This window comes from Sander lucioperca, chromosome 2 (assembly GCF_008315115.2).
Source record: "Sander lucioperca isolate FBNREF2018 chromosome 2, SLUC_FBN_1.2, whole genome shotgun sequence".
Taxonomy (NCBI): Eukaryota; Metazoa; Chordata; class Actinopteri; order Perciformes; family Percidae; genus Sander; species Sander lucioperca.
In genome coordinates, this window is record NC_050174.1 from 2,975,407 (window position 1) to 3,001,530 (window position 26,124).

At 39.5% G+C, this 26,124-nt stretch overlaps 1 protein-coding gene across 1 annotated transcript; it reads left to right on the forward strand.

The window, feature by feature from the left end:
* Positions 1-1,594: 1,594 nt before the first annotated feature.
* On the forward strand, positions 1,595-25,920 carry LOC116054230 (calcium-binding protein 7). The gene is made up of 5 exons (XM_031305668.2): positions 1,595-2,533; positions 19,427-19,570; positions 19,721-19,833; positions 21,612-21,762; positions 23,717-25,920. Exons 1-5 carry the CDS (start codon positions 2,425-2,427, stop codon positions 23,845-23,847), a joined length of 648 nt encoding a protein of 215 aa, XP_031161528.1. The 5' UTR covers positions 1,595-2,424; the 3' UTR covers positions 23,848-25,920.
* The last annotated feature ends 204 nt before the right edge of the window (positions 25,921-26,124 follow it).

Below are 26,124 nucleotides of genomic sequence, written 5' to 3' on the forward strand. Positions count from 1 at the left end.
TGTGAAAGGGGTCACTTGTTGCCAAAAAGTACAGGTAAATCCACTGAACACTTCCTGCTCAGCACCAAACGGCAGACAAAGTTAACAACTAGGTGATGAAAATGGAGCATTTTAGCAAATTAAAGAACCAAAACATATTCCTTTAGGACTTGGTGGAGACCAAAACAAAGTAAAAAGGGGTGTGAATATTGGATGGGTGGCAAAATAAATAAATGCACTGTGACTGCTTGTGTGCTTACTGTACGGATTGCTGTACTGCCCCCAAGTAGCCAACACATCTTATAATGCAGGTTTATGGTAAAGGTAAGAATGAAATCCCACAGTCCTCACATACGATCAAAAGACAGTCTTGATTTTGCTGCCAAAATGCACACTTTTATTGAAATCACTTTAGTACGGTACAGTCTGAACCCTGCAAACAGAGATCCCATTTGAAGGTGACGTGCTTGATTTTGACTGAACGTCCCAATTTAAGTAATCTCTGATTGGGTCGGTCGGCCCATCTCGGGACCAGGCTGGCCGTTGCCGAATGGCCAAATGCTTAATATTACACAACAATACATTTGACCCACATTTAAAAAATGGTCCGGCCCCTAATCCGCCCCTGTCTTCAACTATTAAGTTGATATTGCAAACTTGTTAGTGAACAGTTGCTCATTCATTTCAAATCCAGCAGTTAGGAAGCAATATTATCATTCATTTGGAGTTGTGTTACTGGCCACCTGAAAATATAAATCCAATATTTAGCTCTGTTTTTGGTCTCTCCCAACTCCTGAGGGAAATATCTGGCTCTTTAGCTGCTAAATGTTCTACTGTGTTCACCAGGTAGTTGCTAACTTTGTCTACAGAATCCCTCCTTAGGGCCCCAATAGGCCATGGCTGAACATGAAACCAATTGAGATGAAGGAAACAAAGAGGGAAAAAAGAAAGATATTCTCTAAACCTGCCTTACATGCAGATTTTTCCCAGAAGAGAGATACATTTCAGGGGATTACTAACAAGATAGCTCATGGTGATAAAAAATCCAAATGGCTTCATTCAACATTGCCCTACTACATCATACCCCCAACTGCTTAAGACAACCATGTCAATTGAAAGGTACAACAGTACATTTCAAAACGTCGCTCTGCACAGATAGTGGTGCAGCAAAGCATACATTTGGAGATGATGAAAGCCAGAGAGAATTTGAACTCTCTTCCCCCCTTTCTTCTTTCTCTCTCACAAAATATAAAATACTCCCCACTGTACATGTCACAGCATTCTAGCCAACTAAACCGGCAGCAGCAGATACAGTTTTGCGTCATAGCAAACCTTAAAATGCATAAGTAGTGCTTGGTCCTCGGCCTTATGATTTATAATTTAAGGAAATGGCGCTTAATTCGTTTTTATTATATGCTCGGCACAATAGGAGCAAATCTACCATACACATACCATACATGATCATCAATCACACTTTATGGTTTTCTAAAATCGGCGAGTAACCGGAATGCTTACCTGAGTAATTGAACCAAAAGAAATAAAGAGAGTCAGAAGGAGAGGGAGGGTGGGTGTGTTATGCGGGAGGGATTGCATATAGTGTGTGTATGTGCAGACGTATGTATGAAAGACAGAGTGACGGGGGTGAGACGGGAGAGAAAGAGGAGACTGACTACATATCAGAGGCACAGAGAGCTTCCTTTCACAAAAACACTCCTCCACTGAAGATGGAACAACCGGATCGCAACGCGCCCCCGTACCCATGACCAATTAAGAACGAGCGAGAAATTGTTGTCTTTGGGGATCCGGACACGCGCTCATCATCTTTTCATGCTTCTAAGCGACACTTTTAGAATTATCTTGCCTATTTCCTCATGAATCTTTTAAGTGTCGTTCCGGTGGATTATATGAATGTGGCTGGATCTTGAGGACGGAGTGCGTCAAGTGAGCGCTCGTATCCAACAAGTGGATGCATGAATTTGTTCGCTGCAGACAAACGCTGGGACTAAAAACACAAACAACCAGTGGAATGATAACCTACAAATCCGTGTATCGATTGATCGGTATACAATATAGACCAATAACCTGCATTACTTACTTCAGATGTGGAGCTTGTCTTGGTTGATGTATTTATGTGCGCATTATCTCGGCCTGAGGTAGTTTTATATCTAAGGACTTTGTGTATTAATCAGGACGTTGTTTTTTCAAGCAAATAATAAAACGACAATGAGGTAAGACACCCCCTACATTTTCCTGCTCTTCAGTCATTGACCAAAAGCAAGATTTCGGCGGACACGCTGCGGTATCCACCGTCTCCTACCTCACCCCTCTCCCCCCATCAATGGGCTCGCTTCTCCGTTCCCTCGGTGACCGTGGGGGGAAGTTGGGATCCTCTCTGTAGACATTTTTGTATTAAGAGGACGCAGGTGGCAGCCAAAGGTCGCAGTCATGCCGATGCATCCAGTAACCTCCACGTTGATGTACCGGGGGATCTGCACCATCCCTGACATCCTCTCCTACAGCGCCCCGGTGAACCTGCCCGAAGACGAAGTTGAAGGTGAGATGTTACCTGTTCGTGTATACCTGAGGGTTTTCAAGGCTAGTAAGTTGTTTAATCATTAACAGAGTCATGTAGTAGCAGTGTACGTGGCTGCGGTCAGCTTCTGCGGTGGAGCTCATTCAAATAGACCCGCGGTCAGCACCTTGGACAGCGCTCAGAGCGCCGAAAAGAGAGGTGAAATGTCAGCTTTGCAGCTTAAAATAGGCCAGTTTTAGATTTATTTTCAAAATATTGATATGTGAAAGAAAGTGTGCAAAAATAAGCACCCACTTTGTTGTCAGTGTTACTCAAAGATCAGCTTGTTTCAAATGTCTTTCATTGTTTGGGAATATAGATTTGCAGCTCATTCAGAAGGTTGGTCACATATGCCCTCAGTGTGGAGCTGATTTGCTTAATAAAAAAAGGCATCTCTGCACCCTTTCTGCAACAACGTGCTGCTTCTTGTGGACAGCAATGATGCATTGGCTGCAATTGGAAGCAGAAGCTCTTGGGTGGAAATTTGGTTCATGGAAGCCCGATTTCACCGGCACATAATGTCTGGCCACACAGACTTTCTGATGGTCCAGAAGTGTTTGTGTGACATCGTTGTACCACAGCTGCTAAATGATTTAACCAATACCTTTTAATTTAAAAAAAAGTTATCTGAAAATCATCTTTCTACAACAATATACACATTTAACCTGTACAGCAGGGGTCTTAATTGCTGGAGCTGGATGGATGGAAATTGATATTCACATATTATTTATACATCAAGTTTTTAATGTCTTAACTATAATAAGCTTATCATCAATATTGTGTAATTTAAATGTTTTTTTTTTTTTTTTTTTTCTTTTTTTTTAATAAAAAGGCTTTGCTAATAATATGTTAGATTCGTGTTAATGTATATTTTCAGACATTTTAATTATTGAAAAAAAAAATATATTAAAAAATATCAAACAATAATTAGGTGGCCCCCCTGCAGTAACTCTGAGGACCCCTTGGGGTTGCAGACCCCCTGTTGAAGATCTCTGCTCTACAGCATTGCAGTGGCACCTATCAGCAAAAATAATTATCCTCCCAACAAGCATGCTGACCCATGAAAACTATTCTGAGCCATTCATTTTTTCAGTATCCTGAGAATATTCATGCCTGGAGCACTTGTGATGTGAACCTGCGACATCTGCACATCATCATGCAGCAGCCCCTGGGACGTTGTTCAAGTCCCAAAGCGAGTGTGATGACAGTAAGTTCTTGCGTTGTTGCCATGTTTTCAGTACGGCAACGCTATAAGGAAGCTGACGTATCTATGCTGAACGATTTGTTCAACATAGTTGTTACCTCAATAAGGCACACATTGTTAGGAAAACAAAGCAGAGACATGCCAGATTTGACTGCTTTGCTGGACAGGTTCAGACAGATCAGTGTGCACACATGTCTTTAAAAGGGATGCAATTCTGACTGAAGGCTCTGACTGAAACATGTGTGGATTACAGACAAGCTAGGTCTTGGGAGAGATCTGGTACTGAATTTCTTGGGGAGAAATCAGAAATGAACTGTAAATTGAGAGTTGCACACATTTGAAATGACACAGCCACACACTTGTTTGTCTCATACTGACACACAGAGGTTTGCATCTGCAATATGGTTGGCAGGGAAATGTAATTCAGTGCTGAGGTTGATATTAATTAGAAAAGCCGAGTGGAAGAAGCCAAATATGAATTGGTTCTGACTCCCAAAACATGTTCAATGAATGGCTGTAGTACCTTCTAGACGACACCTGTTTTAGAACTCACAGCAGCAGAAATATCCAGAGACAAGAATGTGTGCAAGATACTCTACTGCCTTTTTTTCTGCTTTGACTGCCAACAAACTCAGCCTCTTATAAAAGAAAAAGCGTCAACATGTCAGTGCCAAAATTGATCTTTGCACAATGTCATGTCCATGATTATAGCATTGCATCACACAGCGCTTTATTGTCAAACTTGATTTCCAGTGTACAGAGACCTTGCATCACTGACATGTTGTTTTGCGCACAGCAGCAGCACAAGAAAAAAGAAAGATGGATGTCTCATATTTCAATCATTTTTATTGACTCCAAAAAAAGCTTTTGGTTTTTGAGATTAAGGAATTTCAGTTTCCACTTCGTCATACCATTTTAATATACAATCAGCTGGATGCAATAAGCAGACAGCACTTGCTTTTGACTTCAGTTAGTCAAGTCCACCTGTGCTTCCTTGCTGCAGTCACTCTGGTGCAAAACAAAGTGAGCCGTTTGGGCTTTACAGCTCAACTTATAGTGGCAGTTTGACTGGAGAAGCAATGGGATGCTTTGTGGAGAGAATAGGAGAGCCCGAGGTAGTGCACAGTTAACAGCAGTGACAGAGTGTTGTAGAGCATTAGTGATTCCGTGTGAGGGATGTCTAATAGGTTGTGAAAGATTCACAGCCTTTCAGCACAGAATGGATACCATAAAAATGTGACAGGGCTGATGGTTTGTTGATGATAGCTCAAGAAAGTGAATATATGTGCCAATTTATAGCTTTCAAAAATATTCTTTTCAATCCTGCCTTTACCCTCATTATATTGTCAACTGCTCAGAGATGGAGGACAGTGCTACAAGTGAGCAGCTGGGATCAGAACACATTTTCCTCCTAAGCAATATCATTTTGCATGATACATTCACCTCATAATGGTATGTTTTTTTTTTCCTGCTCTGATTTAGTACCTTCCTAAATCCTAACGTTCCTTTCAGGGTCTAGGCCTGAGCTCAAAACATACTTAACAGCTTGATACTTCATGATTCTAAAATTTTTTAAACACATCATCAGAAGTCGGTTATTCCTTCTGCTTTGGGTCAGCTGTAACACATGGTTAATTTATAAAACATAGGCTACTGTATAACATATAAAACATGACACTTTCCCCAATTTAATATAATAAACATGGTTATTTCCACATTGTGTTTACAAGCCCTGTATATGGCAAAGAGAAGAGGTTACCACTTTAAACTTTTTTATCATATTGATTTAATAAGGTCAGAGGAAAAGAAGAAGACATTTAAAGGAGAAAAACCCCCCAACTACTTTAGTTATTTTTATACATACAGCAGTGGGGTCTGTAGGACTCCAAACAATGAGGAAGTAAAGCCAATTCCAACAGAACACAAAGGGTTAATGTTATTGTGGTTATTGCAGATACTGTTAAGGTCGATAAATTCTAAATTATAATATGCATTGAACAATCTTGAGTATCTGTCGATCAGATTTGACAGCAGTGACGTTTCGGTGCTCGAGTGTCAGCGTGTGTCTCGTCACCGCTCGCATCTCTTGAGAGACGGACAAGAATTGCCTGGAAGTCTGAAGTGTCACATACATCAGCTCGGCCGTCAGGGAGACAGGGCTTTGTCACCATATGAAATTGCACATTACTAAATATGTGTGTGTGAGTGCATGTATAGGGACAAGAGGCTCAAACCCTATTGGCACACATAGCCAAGGTCTTGATTTTCAATTACTGGTTTGGACACCCGAGGGATTGGACCAATGGCACCACACTTCGTGGCCGAGAAGGCTGTCAAAGCTATAATTGGAACAAAATGCAATTTTTCTGATGCTATTTATGCCTGTGTGTGTTGGATAGAAGGTGGTGGTACCTTAATGTACGACAACGCGAGCATAAATTGAATTGGACTCCATATACTCCATTTCCCCTCCTACACAAGAGGGACGAAAAAAACTGTTGGTCATGTTAGCTCGATATAGTTTAGACCTCCTCCACCACTAAAACACACACACACACACACACACACACACACACACACACACACACACACACACACACACACACACACGCGCACACACACACACACACACACACACACACACACACACACACACACACACACACACACACACGGACACACACAGCTCAGTGTCAATATCACTGCAGGTGGAATTAAGTGGGTAGCCCATTTCCACACTGCCTAACAACAGCCCAACAGCCCTATTGGAAGCAGCTTCAAAATAGTCCCAGGGCTGAGCTTAAAGCATTTGTAACCCAGAGTGAGGCTCATGTAAACAGACTCCAGAAGTTTCCTGAAGAAACAAAGCAAAAGATAAGTCAGGAGCAGAATGTTCACATCTCTCCCACAAGGTTGTGATCAGTGCAGTTTATTTATCATTTCTGTTTAAATCTGCTCTGGCTTTCCTTTCGTTGTTTCTCACTTTTGTTATTTTTAGAGTTGAAGAATCACATAGAACACAACTTACTGTAAGCTAAGCTAGAAATGATACATATTCCTACTGTATGTCTGCCTTATGTTCATTCACTGTTTTATGTCCATAGAAATATACTTAGAATACAACTCCCCTTAAGCAATCTTCAGCCATGTATTTAATGAGTTAACCACAAATGTTGTTTGTTACTGACAGATTTTTAAAAGAGTTGTACGAAAAACCCTAAAACACCTTTATTCATTTGTGACCAAGTGTGAAAACAGAATTTCTGTAATTCATAAATAGCCAATTAATTCTGACATTAAGGAGCCCCTTTTCTGCAGATAAAATGTTTCTCAAATTAAAATCTCAATGAATGTACTCCAAAATCTGGTGTTATATCTATACTCTTGTTAAATGATAGCCTACTAGTTTTTCCCTTGCTCAGTTCCATTCCTAATGAAAGCCTTCTCATACTCTCTGTCAAGAAAACATGAACGTTTTTTACAGAGTCCCAGCAGGGACAAATCTCTCGTGGAGCATTTTAAATTCATGGAGTAACTGTCTGTGCTAATCGAAATCATCGCCACCTACAAAGTTATCTCTCCATTTGTTCACGGTCGTGGCGAGCAAGGGGGCTTTCCTAGTCTCCAGATCAAACACAGATTGGGTTGTCATTCCCCCACTGAAGCTGATATGTTGCAAACAGGAAGTGATTGGAATAATGGAACCAAAGCCACTGAAGCCTAGAGCTAGTTTCATAGAAATTGTGTTCATACTATTTCATTTACTTTGAGATATAAGCAATGGTAGGAAAATCTACCGCGTCTTATTACTGAATAGGAAACTATCGGCATGCAATCACCGTGCTTACGTTATTTCATTCACTTTGATAGAGAGTGACATTTGCAGAGGCTTTGCTAGTGTTGCTGAAAAGTAAAGGATTAATAAGACCTTCTAAAAATGACTTAAAGGGATATTTCACCATTGGAAAGATGAATATATCTTTAAATTGGGTCACTTATGTAGTAGAAATGTGAAATTTCTTTAGAAATTGGTGGCTTCTAGGCCGAGAAAAGCCAGAAAATGTGTTTTTGGCTCATGTGGATGAAAGACACCAAATCCCACAATGCACTTGCTCCCAAGCCACGCCTACTGTTTACAGACAAACAGTGAGACAGTCAACTCAACTTTAGTGTGTTTTATTGTCATTTCAACCATATACACGAAACAATGTTTCACCGTGGCTCAATTGGTTACACAATTAAAATATATAAAAACGACATTATATAAAAACGACATACGAAACAGGCTACATTTAGTGCACACACATGCTATGCTCCGTAAAGTTCAGCTAACACATAGCTACTAGCATTAGCGCTTGGTGGGCTGTATCACAGAGTATAAAGAGTCGAATGGTCGGCATTTAACAGTCACAAACTCCACCAGCAGTTAGCAGTTAGTTGGATACAAGCACCCCCATTTCTGCACCAGGCAGTCCGTGTTAACACAGCCCACCTCCACTAGCTAGTCTTACCCGGCGACAGAGCAGCCAGCCTGGTAGCTAAATAGTCTGATACAGCAATTGTTTCCACAACAACAAAAACACAGCAGTCTCTGAACTCGAGTTGGGAGTTTCGTTGAAGTTGGATGTAGTCCAGTTTGTTGTCTAATGAGCGGACACTTGCAAGCAGGATTGATGGAACAGCGTTAGTTTTCCACCGGCAAACTCGTTCAATGTTCCCCGCTGATGATGTCCCTTCACCGGCCAGAGGCATCGAGCAACACCGCTGGTCACCATAGCAGGCGGGCGAAGCTGTGTCGAGTATTCTGTCTGTAATAAAGTGTCCTGCATATTCTCCGATCTGTACCAATGTATCCCGGTGGTACACGTGTGTGGTAGTTTGAATGCACATAATTGTTGTTCTAAAATTTCCTTCGGGATAAATAAATCTATCTATCTAAAGTTTTGATGCTGAGAAGCCACTAAGCTACGCAAGGATTCAAGATGTTTTGGTTCGTGAAATTTCGGAGAATGACGACAGTCCAACTACCTATGGGCTATGCGGAAGTAAGTCCTAGTACTGGCTGTAGTCAGAAATTCGGTAATGTTACAGACATTTATGCCCCACCCCTTTTAAGTCTCTTCACAAAACATACTTTTATTGGAAAGCATATCCTGATTTTATCTAAGCTGCCCGCTAATTGGTTTTACATTTTTTGTTTATGATATTTAATACATTTTTGCCCTTTGTGTATTTTATCATTTAGTTTGGTATTTTATTTCATTTTTCTTTCTGTGAAGCAGTTTGTACTTTGTTTTATTTCTTTTCATGATTATTATTAACTCTGTGGAGCCAGGAAAGTTAGGTGGAAAGTGAAAACGACCAGTGATACCAACACAGGTAAAAAGTCTATGTTTGGATGATGAAACTCGGAAAGTCAGCACTCTTGGCTTGTGGTACTAGCCTGGCTCCGCCCTCCTACGTACTTCCGCTCAATTTTAATTTCCCTTCAGTACTCCGTCTGGGTTTGCGGTATATTCTTGGGTTTTCTCCGGCCAAATATTTGGCAGTCCAATCAGCAAACCGAGGGAGTGGCTGAGAACGATGACGTTGAGGACGTGTGCTAGAAAGATGCGAGCGAAGCCATTCGGTCTGTTGTGGCAATGTTGCCGAATATCCAGAAGTTTAAGCCCAAGCAAGAACAATATTTGCTGGGTTGTGTTGGTGGCCATGATGTTGTGGCTCTCCTCCCCATGAGGTTCGGGAAAAGTTAGATTTTCCAGCTCGCTCTGTTAGTGGTGAAGGAGTTGGCTAAGGCTAACGCTAGCGATGCTAATGCTAAATATAAGCCGATAGTTGTCGGTCTCCCCTCTTGTTGCACATGCGCATGACATACGTCACGACCAAACGTTATCGATTGGTTATGGCAGATCCAGAGTGGCTCTGGACCAGAAATCGTTTTCGATGTCGAGTCTGGTAGGACCAGGCTATTGTGGGACAGGACTAATTGGAGATTTATTTTTCTCCTCATGTGTGTCCTTGAGTCGTCAATATGCATTTAAAAATATTTTATTAAGATATTCTGACTTCCATACTGCCTTTTGTTTTTGAAAGTAGTTTGCTTTCAGTAATAAAAAATTTAACACATGCTATTGGGACTTGTTTTTTTTAAACATTTTTAGTTGTTCCCTTGGCAGAGTTTTGGGGACTTTGCAAATTGCTTTGACTGACAGCTGCCCAAAAAACACTGACACCACTGTGCTCCTAATGGCATAAACTGCCTGTGAGGCAATCTTGATGTTTCTGCTCAACTCCTACTGTAGCTGCGGCAGAAAACATTGACTCATTCCTTCACCCTGAGGTGGAGGGCTGACTTCCATTCCTTTGGAAATACTTACATGAATACTAATGCAAGATATTTAAAGACATCTGCTTGGCAAGACAGAAATTATGCACATAACGTAGCGCTGGTGCAGAATCAGTGGGAGTTGTGGGGGTGAACTTCCAAGGGGTCAACTGCAACCATTTTAAAACATATGCTGCAAAGACGATTTGGATATGCTGGCTCATTTTCACAAGTGTGGCGTGTGCAAACGATACATATGTGTTTACCAAAACCAAACACTTATTTCCCTCTCCTGTTCACTTCAGTTATTGACTGCTATTAGCAAAGGCTCTCTCCCAGTAAGCCAGAATTAGTTCAATTATTTCTTCATTTACAAAAAAACCCCTAATTTTACCCTTAAATTGGATCCCCTGAACAAATTGTTTGTTTCCTCTTGCATAGAGGAGAGCTTTTCATATGCTCCTACAAAGAATCATCAAAGCATTCTCTCGCTGAAATAATATTGAAACAAAAAAGCAAATCAATCAAATACATGTTTTTCCACTGCCAACATCATTACATTTCCACTTTCTGCCTTTCAAAACCTCTTGACAATGTTACAAGTCTGGCAAACAGTTAATAACAGACGGCTTTTGTTAATGATTTACAAAGAAGAAAGACATGCGGCATCAACAGCACTGACTTCTGTAATTATTAAATTACTCCAAAGTTGTATGCCTATACAGCCTGCGACATATTCAGCATTCATTGTCAGAATCTGAATTTGGTGATGTTGGATTTGTGAGTTTTTATTCTACGAAACACTGAAACAGGATGGTGACATGACGCTGCATATGTGTGGAGGGAAGGCGGTGAATATAGCGAAACTGGTTTGTTCTGTTTAAATGCATAAAAAGCCTCAAAGGCTTCCCTAATAATCAATAAAAAACCACCAAAGGAAAAAAGGTGCACACCTTAGTGAAGAAAAAAGACATAAGAAAGACAAGAAGACAGAATGTATCTATTTTGGAGAATGACGTGGTTCGTGACATTACAGATATGCAGCACTGGGGATTCCCATTAAAGCATCCTGCTCGTATTTGGTTTCACACAGGACACAAACCCCAGACTCCTGACAGAAAATCCTGTTTGTTTAACCCATCCACCACCCCAACCTGCATCTTTATTTGACGCTCTTTGTCACCTCACTTCCTCGTTTGCTCCTGCGATAATTACTACGGCCAGAGAGGTCGCCGCCCAACATAAATGTAAATATGGGTCGTATGAGCTGCTTGCACAATCGTCCTATGTGGTCGTTTTCGTTTTCGAGTGGATGGTCTGTGTAAAACGGCTATTTGTAGCTTTTACACTTTGTTTTTGGTGCAGATTAAACAAATGAGATATAGCGTGTTAATGAATAAACTTTTGAGGTGCTAGTAGGCAGATTTTGTTGCTATTAGACAGAACCAGGCAAGTTGTTTCTCCCTGTTATTCTTTGTGCTAAGCTAAGCTACAGTAACTAGCTGCTCAGGTTAGCTTCATATTTACAGATAAAAGAGTGATGTCATTCTTCTCATCCAACTCTCTGCCAGATAGAGAACAAGCATATTACCCAAAATGTTAAACTGTTACTTTAATATAAAAACTGGAGAGCATTGTTTATTTCTTTGCATTTATTTGAAATAGGTGCACACTGTGAAAATCAGTTAAAAGGTTAAAAAGGGCGTTTGATGTTTTAGTGTCTCAGATCACGTCAACAACCAAGGTCTCGTATACATTCTCAGTTAATCAGTTACTGTAATCTGGCATGACATTTTTCCTTGCCAAATTGGGTTTTGATGGAAAACGTGGTGCAGATTAGCGGAGAATATCATGAAGTGCTGTGATTACCTCTGTCAGGTAGGTTAAAGTTGAGTCATTTATTCCCATTTTGATCGATTGCCATGAAGGAGTGGATCCAGCAGACTTTATTACCTGTGAAATTAACTATGATGAATTCTGGAAGGTGAAGTGTTTTTCCCCCCTGGCTTATATTTCCTCTCTTTGATGAACAACACTGCAAAGTCTACACCAGACAATAACAAAATCCAGCAGTAGAAAAATGAGATCCATAGGCGAGTGCGTAACATTAATGTGGTGGAACTGATGAGGGAGTGTTAGATAAGCTGTAATGCAGAGTGGAGGCTTTTGATTGTTCACTTCTGACCTTTGTTTGAGGTGCTTCTCGCAGGTTTTCGCCCTGTGAATATTGGCGTCGGCTCAGCTTGATATCGGCTGTGGTGATGAAAACTTGCAGCTTTGAAAACATAAGAGTGTGGGAGGGAAAAAAAATGGAGACAGATCACTGATTCCCCCTTCCTGCTGATAAAGAAAACCCGAATGAAGCAACAGAGACTGGCTCATATTTTACGGTCTTTCACTGTCTTCAATCGTTCAAGGTCAAGTGGGGTTTAAGAAGTTGGCCGGGGGATTTTTTTTTTCTTATTGAGGATGAAGCACCTCGAACTTTCCAACTTTTTTTTCTTCTCTTCCCCGTGGTCGTGTTAACGAGGTTAAAGCGCGGCAAATTTCATCATGGGAGGAGTTTCCATCCAAACGCAGAGATAGGATTTTTCCTTAAGACACAGACACTCTGCCATAAACCCCTTTTGAAAACTCCAGAGCCTTATTAAAATCCTGCTATGGTAATATTTAAATATTCCGGGTGCCCAAGTCGGCCCATATCCAGCTAAAGATGGATTAAGGTTGTTATGGGTGTTTAAAAATAGCCGTCTAATGTACACACACACACACACGCATGCACGCACGCACGCACGCACGCACGCACGCACGCACACACGCACACACACACACACACACACACACACACACACACACACACACACACACACACACACACAGCAAAGCAGTGTTTTTCTCACACTGATAAGGTCTTACATAAAGAGTGGGTGTGCTGCAATTACCGATCCAAAGCAGCCATAAGCAGATGCAGGTCTGACTGAGGCCAAGAGTATTCCTAGCTCTAAAAAAACGGCTACGGAATACATTCATGGACACTTTACCTCTTCAAAAGCCCTGTTCTGCTGAAAGTGCACCACGTGTAATTAGCAAAAGTTTTCACTGATGCTAAATTTGGCATTAAAGGGGTTAAGCTTTGCTCCAGGCATGCCTCGAAAATACAAGTAACTATTTCCCATGTGATATCTTTCTGTTCTGTAAGGATGAGGAGCAGTGGCGTAGTCTAGTTTTTTGTAGTGAGTATACTGTAATTTTTCAACACCCGGCATTGGACTCGCCCGTGCCAGAGCGACGTGTCCCAGAGCGACAACCCCATAGGTTTTTGGTAATGTTACTGTGTAAAGCATCAGCCTCATCTGGCTCATTTTCTGCAGTTTCTGTAGGCTAACGTTAACGTCTGCTGCAGTGTCACTCGAAGCGGCAGTAGCTTCAGGGGCAGGCTTACCAAAACACTGAAAGAGTGTAGTTTAAATTTGCTTTTGTTTAATATATCTACGTTAGTGATTTACATTAGTTAATTTCAAATCTGCGCAGAGAATGACCGAATTGTTGTTCCTAGGCGACTCGCAACACAGACGGGGTGAATTTATGAACGTAAGTGTGAAAGTTCTCTCACAAAACAATCATCATTAACGTTATCCTTGAATTTTTGTAAGCGGGTATACAGAAATCCTTGACCGTTTCTAGTGGGTATACTCCGTATACCTGCATATCATGTAGACTACATCACGGTTGAGGAGAGTTAATTTCACCCATTTTTCAATTTACTTTTTTCTTCATCATAAGTCTACAGCCAAAGATGATGACATTTTAAAAATCGTGTTCACTTTATGGCTATATCCTCATGAGTCTAATAGAAAATGCCGCGTAGAAAGTGGATGTCGTGCCCTTTGTCATTGATGCTTCACCCTCGTTGTGAATCCAAGCGTTTTCTATTTGTCTGCATGAATCAGCTCAGTTTCCAAGTGATTCCAGTCTATGTCTAGTGCTCTGTACAGTTCACAGACTGTTCCACGTCTCTGTGCTGCAGCAAGGATCTACTGCACTGACTGAGTGCATTGATATAGAACAGTGTACGGGGAGAGCAGTGAGATGGAAGTACACACTGCACCTTTCCCTTGTGGGAGTTCAGCTTCAGATGCTTGGCTCTCGCAGCTCACGATCTTAACTTGGGCTTTTCATCCTCTGTCAGATCACACACCAGGGGACCGCATGGCATCGCATCTTTGAAGGCCAACAAGCACCTCTCTACATCAAAGAAAATACCACATGCTTTCAACACAAATATTCGTATCTCCCCAGTGGAGCCATGGTATCAGAGACTGAGTGGAAGCAACAACAGCAGCTTCTAAAAATAACAAAAACAAATCTTATGTATATTAATAAGGTAAAAAAGTAAAATGTAATTGAAGCTGAAAGTGAGATGAGCAGGAGTATAATAATAGCAATAATAAAATCTACGGCAATGACAGAAAAAAATAAAATAGTGACAATAATTTAAATGAGATGGTAGGTTCGTTACATGTCCTGTTCAAATAGTTTGAAAGAGGTCAAATTAGATTTTAACAATCATTGAAATGTACGCTGTGCCCTGCACACCTTTGGGAGTCCCCTGAACTGTTCCTGTTTTGGTTGATTCTCACAGCTCTCATCAACCCAGTTTCCAGCCGCAGCAGCTGATTTAAGCAAACAAGCTCTGGGCCAGCACCTAACGATAGACAGACAAAGTTAGCAACTAGCTGGTGAACATGTGCGACATATAGCAGCTAAAGAGTTGCTTATCTACCTACAGAGAGACCAAAACAAAGCTAAAATAAGATTGAATATTAGCCAAGTGACCAGAAACATGGCTCCAAATGAATGTCAATGATGCTCCATGGATGTTGGATGTTTAATAGGCAACTGTTTGCCAACACGTTCATCATAAAATACTTTAATAATATGATGTTATGTTTACAGCTTGTTGTGGTGTCCCCAAGTTCATCACAACAAGCTTATTTAAAGCCAGCAGGATTTACAAAAAACTAAACAACAAAGCAAAAACAAGACCACATTAATGCTTAAATGACAAGTCAATAAATTGTTGAGGCCAAGAGACAACAATTTGATAATCAAGTAATCATATAAATCATTGATAAATTATAAATGCCAGCAACCAGAGATCTACAGTTGTAGATAGATTATGCTTGAGTTTTGAAGTGTTGTTCTGACAAAACAACCAACTTGATGATGCCAACTTGGGCTGTGGGAACATTTTTCATTCTCTATTTTTTCTCTGTATAATACACAGTTGAAAATAATAATCATGAGATTAATGAATAATGCAAACAATGGAGACCTAGACCGTATCATTTTTAATTATGGTATATCCAAGAGGAATTGTTTAGCAGGGTTAATGTGAAACAGTTTTATGCTATGATACAATATGGGGAATTAGCCAACAGTGTGAAAAAAAAAAAAAAATCAAATTTCCTGTCACTGTATCCAGCAAATAGATCTCTATCCACTGCTGTATTATTATTTTACCTTTTTGGTTTGGGAATATAAAAGTGGATTGTAGCTACTGATCCACTGTCGCTTTAATTATGTGTGCCTCGAATTTAGATCCATTTATTTCAAGGCTACATGACTAAGTGGTGGTGAAATTTTGCCAACTGCTTCTCTTTGATTGGGCAGGATAATTCAGGTCATTGGTGCAGCAATACCAGAGCTATTGAGTTTTTTTGCCAAATCCTTTATTCACAGTCAGGGAGAGGGAACAGTTTTAATAGTAATTTGTTTTTATGTTCTGCGAAACAACTAAACTAAACTAGTTCTGACTTCTGATGAGTTTCTCAATAACAATAGTCACTGTGGGGGAATACATGTGGATTTGGCCCATTTGGGGCTTCCAGAGTAAAGTGAAAATGGGAGAATATACGTATTTGTCTCTTCTGAGGACAAGATAGATTTACTCTCAAAGAGATAGCACTCTATCTGGATTGTGCTTGGTCAAAAAGAAATTTATTCTTTTAGAGGATGATTAATCAGCCTCTTTTGATACATTTGAGTGGGGATTATTTACGGTCGGCTTTACTTTAGAGATTTGTTAGGTATATTTGTACATATTCCAGCTTTACGGATGTTTACTTGACTTGATAAGCCATTCATTATAATTCTGGCCCATGCATAAGGAATTTCTTTTCTGTAAATGCTGTGACAGAGTATTACAATCCTCCCCCAACAAATTGAGTCTGTATTTCATTACAACACAATACAAACTTTTTATATCAAATATACTAGAAACCACTCATCAGTCGGGATGTTATTTCTCATCTTGGCCTTTGATCAATAAATAAAGCTTTCAGGGGAGACAGAGTATTTGCTGAAACTGTTTTGGCACCTTATTTAAGAGTGTGTTTGCCTCCTGCGTGGCGGCAACATGTTTTTTTTTCAGGGAGTGTCTGCTGGAAAGCCCCTCTTTCTAAAGTAAACAGATGGAGTGGAGACCTCAGGTGGATACTGAGGTACTGTTATTCTATAAACAATAAGATCACATCTAGGGAGGAAAAAAAAAACACAGCTGGAGGGTTCAAAGTATTCCTTTCAGCAAGACAATTTGAAGGGAAAAACAGTGTGAAAAATAGCTGCTGCAAATGTCACTCTGCTGGGTTTTATAAATTTCATGCCCAGATGTAATCCATTGTAATACATGATTGCCAAGTACCCTTGTCCCTGTGGCACAGTTTCTATTATGTGGACGTGTACTTGATTACAACAAACTATTTTCCTGAAGCCCTGCTGCCACATTGGTATTTAATGTTTTTTTTTCCAATGGGAATAATTGTCTCAGACTGTCATTCTGCTGATTTTGGCCCCGAGGCTCAGCCATTCGTCGCCATTCTGACACTCCGGAGCTGCAATTCCTTAACAAGACTTCGCAGCGGATTGATACAGTTTGGTTAGTATTACACTTCAGTGACTTAACAACAGCTAATTGCCTGTAACCTGAGAAGGGAAAGTCATTTGAATTCAAATTTTTATTTCACCTACCTAGAAGGTTGTTATTGTCAGTCAATTGTAACAGAGAAGTTGTGCATTACTTAGCAACAGCATTTACCTCATTTTGTTTTCATGAATTATTCAAAACCCACTGTACACTGTTTTTCATTTACAAACTTAGTTTTACTCTGACCTAATCTATTTTTTTGATTTTCTGGAAAATACCATATTTCCCTGAAAACATATTACAAAGACTGAATATAACTCTTACATGACTATTTAATGATGCAGTTTAGGGTTTCTGCTTCCAACAGATTAGAGAGATTATAGATTTAGCATGTGATTTTCTGAAGATTTACTTTGTGCATTATGTCCATTTTAAGATTCATCTCCTGCTCTGCTCTTTTGTGTGCTGATCAGATGTGTGACACAAAGATGTGACAAGTTTAAAATTGTAGGTGACTCGGTTGTGGATGTTATTATATATAAATGAATGGATTCAGTCCCTCATGATGCGAAAACAAGCAGAGATGAGGGGACATGCACAATGTGGCTAAATAGAGGAATTACCTGCTTGAAGATTGTCTGTAGTGATTGTGGCTCTGTGTTAGCGGGGGGCATCATCTACTCTGTTTCACTGTACTTCTCAGAGTACGAACAGTGTGTCCTGTACTGTGTGACTTTTTTTTTCCATTTAATGAGGTTTGAATTTCTGTAGGCAGTATTCATTGTTTATTGGGCTGTAGGCCCGCTTGTTTTTCTTCTGTTTATCTCAAACTAACTGCTGTTACTGCTACTTAGAAGTAAGGCACATTGTTTTCCATTATCAAGTTATGTTAAAGGTGGATCCAATGGTCTTCCATAAAGTCTGGGGAGTCGCAAGAGACTGATTATGAATGGTCAAAATTGGTGCATCGGTTTTTAATGTTTAGATACATTTTTGATCTTACTATGGGTCAAGTTAGTCAGTAAGGCTATCACCGGAACTGGACAATGGAGGGGAGATTCAACATGGATTCAACAGAGCAGCTATTTACGCAAAATGTATTTTATGGACACAAACTAAAGCACTGATCAGCCCACACCTATAATTCATTTGCTGCTCTAAATCCAGTCACGGTGAAGCAGGACTCTTCCATGGACACAGCTTCAAACTACATAGATTATGTTAAGTCTCCTGGCTAGTATCAATACAAAAAGAACCCTTTGGTATTACTTGACAAAGAAATGAAAGACCTTTGTTCTAGCCTTGAAGTTGTACACAGCTGTCGAAATGATTCCAGATTTACTAAATTGAAGCATTTGAGTCATTTTCTCTCTTATTATCAAAACTTCACACAACAACTAGCTGAGAATCTAATAACAGACTTCATGAATACACACCTAAACTCCCCCACAGTTCTAATAAAGAGAACTATTTAACAGTAGAGGAACAGAAGACTGTATAGAATAGCATCTCTTGGACTCTCCCTGCCTGGTAAATGCCAACATCTTTAAAATTCGATGCCTACAGTTTTTAATGCAGGCTCTCAGTTAGAAATGCCCAGTCTCCAGTACAAACAGAGATAACCCTGATGATGTCATTTGGGTTATTTAGTCAGACTTTAGAAAATTTCCCCCAGAGCCACAGGAGACATTATACAACTGTTTTCACAGGCTGAGCAGTACCAGTCATGACTAGAAAGCTGATGTTGCTATGAAAACAAATAGTGGAGTGCCCTCAGCCAAACTGATATATCAACATATTGACACACAAAAATAACAGATTATTTACTGAAGATAATCATTTTAAAATTATTTTTAATGTCAACTCTTACACTTAGGGGTTCAGCAATCATTTTGAGTTGGCAGTAATTGTTTGAAATAGTGGGTATCATGTTCTAACCTTTTGTCATTTATTTGTCTTTCTTTCTAATAAATTATAGTACAGATGGGAAGCTAGGAAATGCAACCACTAGAGTGTTTACGCACCTCATATGACAGCAGCACATATTCCTGTTAGGTTATTTTTGGCATTAAAGCTTTTTATTTTATTTTGGCAGCCGCAGAGAGAATAACACTACATAGGTTTGATTCATCCCCATACAATTTTAAAAACAAGGACAGCAGAAAGTATTGCCCTTTAAATTGTTGACAATTTGTCCTAATCTCAGCTCTTTGTTGAAGGATATTTATTTTATCTTGGCTCTTTTTTTGTCATTGTACTGGTGGAATTTGTTCTCCTGAGCTGCCAACTCTCATATAACTATGACTCAAGCAATGATGCGGCATAAAAAATGTGTCTTTGCTGCATGGAACATTTCCCACTTTCATATCCTGCTCTTCTGTATGACTTCAGCTTGTGTGTGTTTGTTTGTCTTCTCTGCAGAGATCCGTGAGGCCTTCAAAGTGTTTGACCGCGATGGAAACGGGTTCATCTCAAAGCAGGAGCTGGGAATGGCCATGCGCTCCCTGGGCTACATGCCAAATGAAGTGGAGCTGGAAGTCATTATTCAGAGACTGGACATGGATGGTGAGGCAAACACACAACACACAGCTTGGATTTTTTATTATCTTAAGACACAAAGCATAGAAGCTTTGCTCTCTATTTGGATACAAAACTGGACTTTAGTAGGCAGTTAAACCAGCGACAATAAACACCAACTGTGCCTCTTTTCTGCAGGCGATGGCCAGGTGGACTTTGAGGAGTTTGTCACTCTTCTGGGCCCAAAGCTGACGGCAGCTGGGATGCCAGATAAGTTCAACGGCACTGACTTTGACTCCGTTTTTTGGAAGGTGCTCATTATTCGGTCACTCATTTTCTGCCTATTATTAAGAAGATAGACAGCAGACTCACAGCTGTAGCAAACCCTTCAAGCATACACACATTTAGACTCTGCCACCGTACGAGTTTAAAGGAAAACCAGTTTTAATTGCCACATCCAGTGGGTTGTTAATGGGATGATTTTAATCTTGGAGAGGTTTGTATTCCCTTAAGAACTGTGTCCCTCCTCAAAACTTTGAGTTAAGTCTGCCTCTTTGTGTGTGGCCACAGTCTTATTACTAGAACATTAAAGTCAATTTTTATGTAAAATAGATATTAAGTTATTTACAGACACCTCATTAATAATAATAACATAATCAACTGCTCACTTTGACAGTGAAATTAAATTAATGGGATGGAGCTCGTGTCTAACCCCCCTTTGTTGTAGTTACGTGATATCAGAGCCAGGGTGGCTGTCTGAAAGTGATGCTGCAAATGGAGTGTAAAGGAGAGGGGATTTGTGGGAATTGTTGGTGTAGTCAGTGTACGAAAAAAAAATCATAACGAAAGTCACCTGCTGGGAGAGTCAAGAAACCAGAGGGACTGTTGCAAAGGCCACATAGCCTCACGTAACATTATTTAACAGACTAGAATTATCAAGCATGTGCTGGTCCTATCAAAGACAGCCTCCGGTCACACCGGTGAACGTGGCTCAAGCTGAGCAGAAAATTAGTAACATAGGTGAGCTTTCCAAACAGGCACAGATCCTTGATTGGCATTTTTGCAGGAATGTTAGTTATGAGTCTGTGTCATTCACAGATTTTTTATTTGATCTAACTCAAATGTTACATAATGCCAGTGGTGAAATATAACTAAGTATTTACTCAGAAACTCACCTTTGAGGTACTTTATTTAAATATTTTCATTCTGCTACTTTATACTTTGAAGCAAACTGTATTTTGTACTCCACTGAATTTATCTAACAGTTAACTTAGTAGAATCCAATTTTACATATAAAATTTATGACCGGCTTATAAAAAACAATGCTTTGCTATTAGGTTAAACTAACAGTATGTAAACAAGTTAAAATTTTCTCCGCATTCCATAATACCAACAGGAGCAGTACTCCATAAGGTGTACTATTGTTGATATTACTTTTTTTTTTTTATTACTTTATTTTGAATGCAGGACTGTTACTTGTAATGAAGTATTTTTATAGTGTGGTATTGCTACTTTTATTTAAGTAACCTAAATAATCTCAATACTTCTTTCACCACTGCATACTTTATTAGTAGGCCTATTTGTTAAATTGTAGGAAAACTGTTGTATTCTTTATATTATCGATCCAATATTAAAAGCTAATCCAATATTAGCATTTTTAACATCAATATTACAAGTGAAAAACCAAATAAGGGAGTTTAAAATCAGTTGTCCAGTAGGCAAACCATGACGCTTACTGTAATCATCCACCAGAACATTCAACTGGGGGGATCTTGTATTTTGATTGGATTTCAGAAAGTTTAAAATGTCTATTCATACTTTCTATTATTTATTTATATTTCTATAATCTGATTAAATTTACACTGCAGAAACCTTTTTTCCATACACTACTATTTCTGCTGTTATTGTTCACTTCCCTTTTTATGTCTTATGTGTGCGGGCCTACATACTATATGCATGTGTTTGTAAATGCCCCTTTGCATTTACTGTATATGTGTGTGTGTGTGTGTGTGTGTGTGTGTGTGTGTGTGGTATCATGTCCGCCAGCCTGTGTCTAAGTTAATGTTCACTTATGTATGGCTATCTCCAGTGTGACATGCAGAAATTAACGGTTGAAGAACTGAAGAGGCTCCTCTATGACACCTTCTGTGATCACCTTTCCATGAAAGACATCGAGAACATCATCATGACTGAGGAGAACCACATACAGAACCCTGATGACTGCCAGTTGGATATAGACAGTAAGGAAGAACCTCATACTTTCACAGACTTCAGCTGCTTATGTGATCTGGTGATATAATGCAACAAAGGTCCCAGCTTAAATTAAACTGGGGACGTTGTTATCTAATGTTGCATGCGTCTTATCCACAAAGACTCCCCTCCTGTTGAATTTTTCCAAATGTCATTTTATCTAGGCTTCGAGCACCACAAATCAATTTACATTTACATGTATTAAAATGTTTAAGGTGGATATCTTAAGTAAAAAAAATCTGCATGGCTAGATACCAGTATTGAGTAAGTAAGTATGTAAGTAAGTAAGTAAGTAAGTAAGTAAGTAAGTAAGTAAGTAAGTGAGTAAGTAAGTAAGTAAGTAAATACGTTTTATTTATATAGTGCTTTTCACAGATAAAAAAATCACAAAGTTCTTTACATTAAACATATTATATGATACATGTTAAAACAAAGTCCATCCACAGGCCTGTTTAAAAAAGTAGGTCTTCAACTGATTTTTAAAAGTGAGGGGTTTGTGATTTGGGTGAAATGACCCTTAAAACTGCATCAAAGAAGATATAGCCTATAGCTTCTAGTAATGTGTTTTATTATTATATGACCATTATTTATGGTAGTGATGATGGCCCAGCAAACCTGATCAACAATAGCTCCTTAGTTGCACTGTACTGAGTAGAGCATGTCTAACCATAGTGGAAGAAACATCATTTGGAATCTTTCATCACACAATATATTAATAGTAATGTATATCTGTTTAACCAATTGCAGATTTCATCCTTAAAAATTCCTCACAATCATAACTTCTTTCTAGTCTCCACCATTTTCCCCTAAATCCACTTGTTGTACTGTGTTGTTGAAACATCAGTGATACCAATTTCTCCCATGAGCAGCTTCAATAGATCATAATGTACTCCAACCGCTTATCAGCTAGCCTATGAAATGCTGTGGCCTCTTAGGCCGCTGTTTTGTAATTTGAGCAACTGTGCACAGCAAATGGTGTCGTTCCCTCTCCTCTCCTGTGTTCCCCTCATCCATAAAAATTAACATACTATTGCTAAAGCTCCATCTGTCTACACAGACTCTGTGTGGAGAACCCCTCATTTAAAAGTAATTGTCAGAATGCAGGATATCCCTAACTCAAGTAGAGGCAGGTTTAGAGAAAATGCCTAATGTGAAAAAGTAAATTACACCTCTTCATTACAAAAGAACTGAAATTTACTGAAGATGGCAAATTACTGTATCAGAGAAGGGTGGAATTTTCCTTCAATGGTTAATTTACAGAGGGCTGTTATAGAGGATGCTTTGCTTTTTATGTGGTCATTTATCTACGTAATGTGTAGGTTTAATGGTTGTTGGAGCCGTTTCAAACTTGTTCTATTATTTACAAAGAGAAAAACCTTTTCTGTTGGAAAATACTTTTTGAAGGCGTGAGTTATTTTTCTCAGAGAGCGGCGATGACCTCTGGAGGAAATTAAGATAAATCAAAAGCAAGATCAATTTTAAGCAGTTTCAAATATCTTCTATTTGGGAAAAAAAATACAAAGCAACTATGAACACAAGGTACAGCAGATATGTAAGTTCCTTTTTTTTTTTTTTTTTTTTTCTGTTTTAACTGCCTTGGTTCTTACTTTAGGCAATTATGCAGGTATACTACACCTATTCTTGGAGCTATGGCGTTTTGAACATCCATTAACATGCCAGTCAGGTGCCAATCCATTTGTTTGTTGTTCCAAAACTGCAATCAACATTTTAATCTAGATGCAGTTACACAGCGTACAGGTATGAAAACAAACAAATATTCATCCCCTATAATTGTGTTCATGTAATTATGAGGTTTTGTGATGAGCTCTTTCATTCAGAAAACACTATCAAGATATCTTTCAAGCATTAAATAATACCTGATTCATTAGACCTTTAGGTAATGTTTTTCCTCTTTCCCTCCCACTTCTTCTTTTTTCCCCCCAGCTTCCAGCCCGACGCAGCATGTCAAGCAAACTTGTGTGCGCAAGAGTCTGATATGCGCCTTTGCAATTGCTTTCATCATCAGCGTTATGCTCATCGCAGCCAATCAGGTGCTGCGGAGCGGCATGAAATAGAAGCAGCGGCATTGTCAGCCTTTACCACCACCTAAAGGCTGCCCGACAGATAAATGACTGAAGAAATAAGGCTAAAAAACAAAAACAAAAAAACACAACAGACAATCATGCAGCTGTAAAACAGGCCGACATATGACTGTAGAAAAACTAGCGTCACCAAGGACACTACATGGGCTGGAATTTATCTTGGTGTCAGAGACATGCTGACAACTGAGTTTCAAGGACGACAGGACCTCACATACAAAGAGACAGTGCTGTGTTTAAAGGTAACAGGTGACTAGTACATATCACTCTTCGTAATTCAACATTTAGTATTCATTAGCTATGTGCATTTGAGCAGTGTTGCATTTAGTATGGTGGCAGCTATAAAGAGAAGTGTACTGTGACTGTCTAGTTCTATATTTGTCCAGTGTACCATGCGGTTTATTATAAACAAGTAGAAAGAAATCTGTGAAATATTGTGGGGGACATTAGAGAAAATGTATTCCTGTGGCTGAAAGGTGTTGTTATGTGCAAGGTCTGGAGTGCACAGCATTGTGAAGATTTTGTATGCGGTGCAACATCGCAACAAAAACCAAGTGGGAATAACAACAGCTAGGTAAGAAGGAAATAGGGTTTGCAGGGACGTGCATGTGATTGGGTGGATAGTTTCACTCATTCATTCAGGCGTCTGGGCTTCAGTCTGAGCAGGACGGAGCAAAGTGAGGCAGGTTAACAGCTCGCGGGCGGAAGGCGTTGAAGTCTGAATGGACATGTAACTAGCTGGACATGCAGTAAACACTCAACTCTCTCTGTCTCCACTGTGGGGCTGTGCAGGCCTCAGAGGATGACCATCATCTATGCATGAAATGCATGGATGTAAACAGTTGTCTTGAAACATTTGTAAAAGTTCTTATCAATGTATTTAATCATTATGACTGAGTAACAGCTGTTTTCAATTACTTAATGACAACTGTGAGCAATTGTGTGTGGTACAACAAAAGTAAAGCATACAACTGCATGAAAAAGAAGGGCTGCTCTAGTACATGCTTGTTAAAAAAAAAAAAAAAAAAGATTTCGGGATTGCTAAGCTGTTGATCTTTTGCCTTGCCGGGCGCCTGATGACCGCTGCCCACTGTCACCGAAGAGCAAAAAATCTTCAAGATCTGTTTCACGCAACATTTGAAGAATATGCATCAGTACTTATGTGGTTGGTAGTGCGGATACAAATGTGCAAGAATGGATTATGTTTGTACTTTGTGTCTTATTTTTTTAGTTGTTTTTGCATCTGGATGCATTGCTATAGAGCAATTAATGTATGTAAAATAGACATGTCACCATGTTTGGAGGGACGTGAATCTTCAAAAATGTTAGCACCAATGGACCTATTAACTGTTGAGGTCAGAAAAGTTTATATAGCACTTTTCAAACAAAGGTTTTGGCAATACAACAAAGACATTGGCTCCCTCTTATTCAGTGAGATGCAGACAGATGAGTGAGAACAGGTGTGTCAGAAGTTGCCCAGTGCATTGAAGTTTGACAGGGGCCAAAAGGTGTAAACTGTTGCAATAAAACATAAATATCTGTGAAGCACCCCATGAATTTGATTGGGTGTAGTTTAAATTGTTGTGCATGCATCTGGGTTAGGTCTGTCATCATCATTATGTGTCTTGTATATAAACCAACTTTAACCAAAGCTTTGGAGGGATCTGCGCCAACAGAACTGGGCCACATAACGAGAGCAAGCTCGGTAAACAATCCAATGAAATTAAAATTTAAATTATTGAGAAGAAACTAGAAATCCTGCACAAGCCCTACAGTACTCACTATGTTCTGATTAGTAGACTTTCATCAGGAAATATTTAATCTTAAATTTAGAATTTAGAAAGGTATAATGAAAAGTAGCCCGCACAGCTCCAAATCTTAGACAGTGTATGAGGTGCACGGCAGGGACAAGGATCAAAGAAAACAAAACTCCGGCACTCACTCATCAAGTAATCTTCTCATTTAATGTGGGCAAAAAAATTAACGTGTTTTACCCAGAAGCCGTCATCAGTGTCAATTTTTGACAGGGCGTGTTTGGAAAGTAAAAAATGCCCTCAAAAACAAGTCACTGCAATATAGAGATCTAAATAATTCACACCTTATCAATATCCCTTTTTAGAATCTGTATTGGCAGCTCCCCAAACTTTTATCTTACACAGCAGCCAGAACCTCACAAAAGGCAACAAAATTAGACTACCCTATCGCCCAGAGCCAGGAGGGATAACGATTACCTGATGCACCTGGGTAATTTGT

Excerpts from the sequence above, each read along its gene's own strand:
- LOC116054230 (XM_031305668.2), top strand. The coding sequence starts at position 2,425 with ATGCCGATGCATCCAGTAACCTCCACGTTGATGTACCGGGGGATCTGC. Across the intron at positions 19,571-19,720 it reads TCAGAGACTGGACATGGATG|GCGATGGCCAGGTGGACTTT; the intron begins GTGAGGCAAACA and ends TCTTTTCTGCAG. Across the intron at positions 19,834-21,611 it reads TTGACTCCGTTTTTTGGAAG|TGTGACATGCAGAAATTAAC; the intron begins GTGCTCATTATT and ends GGCTATCTCCAG.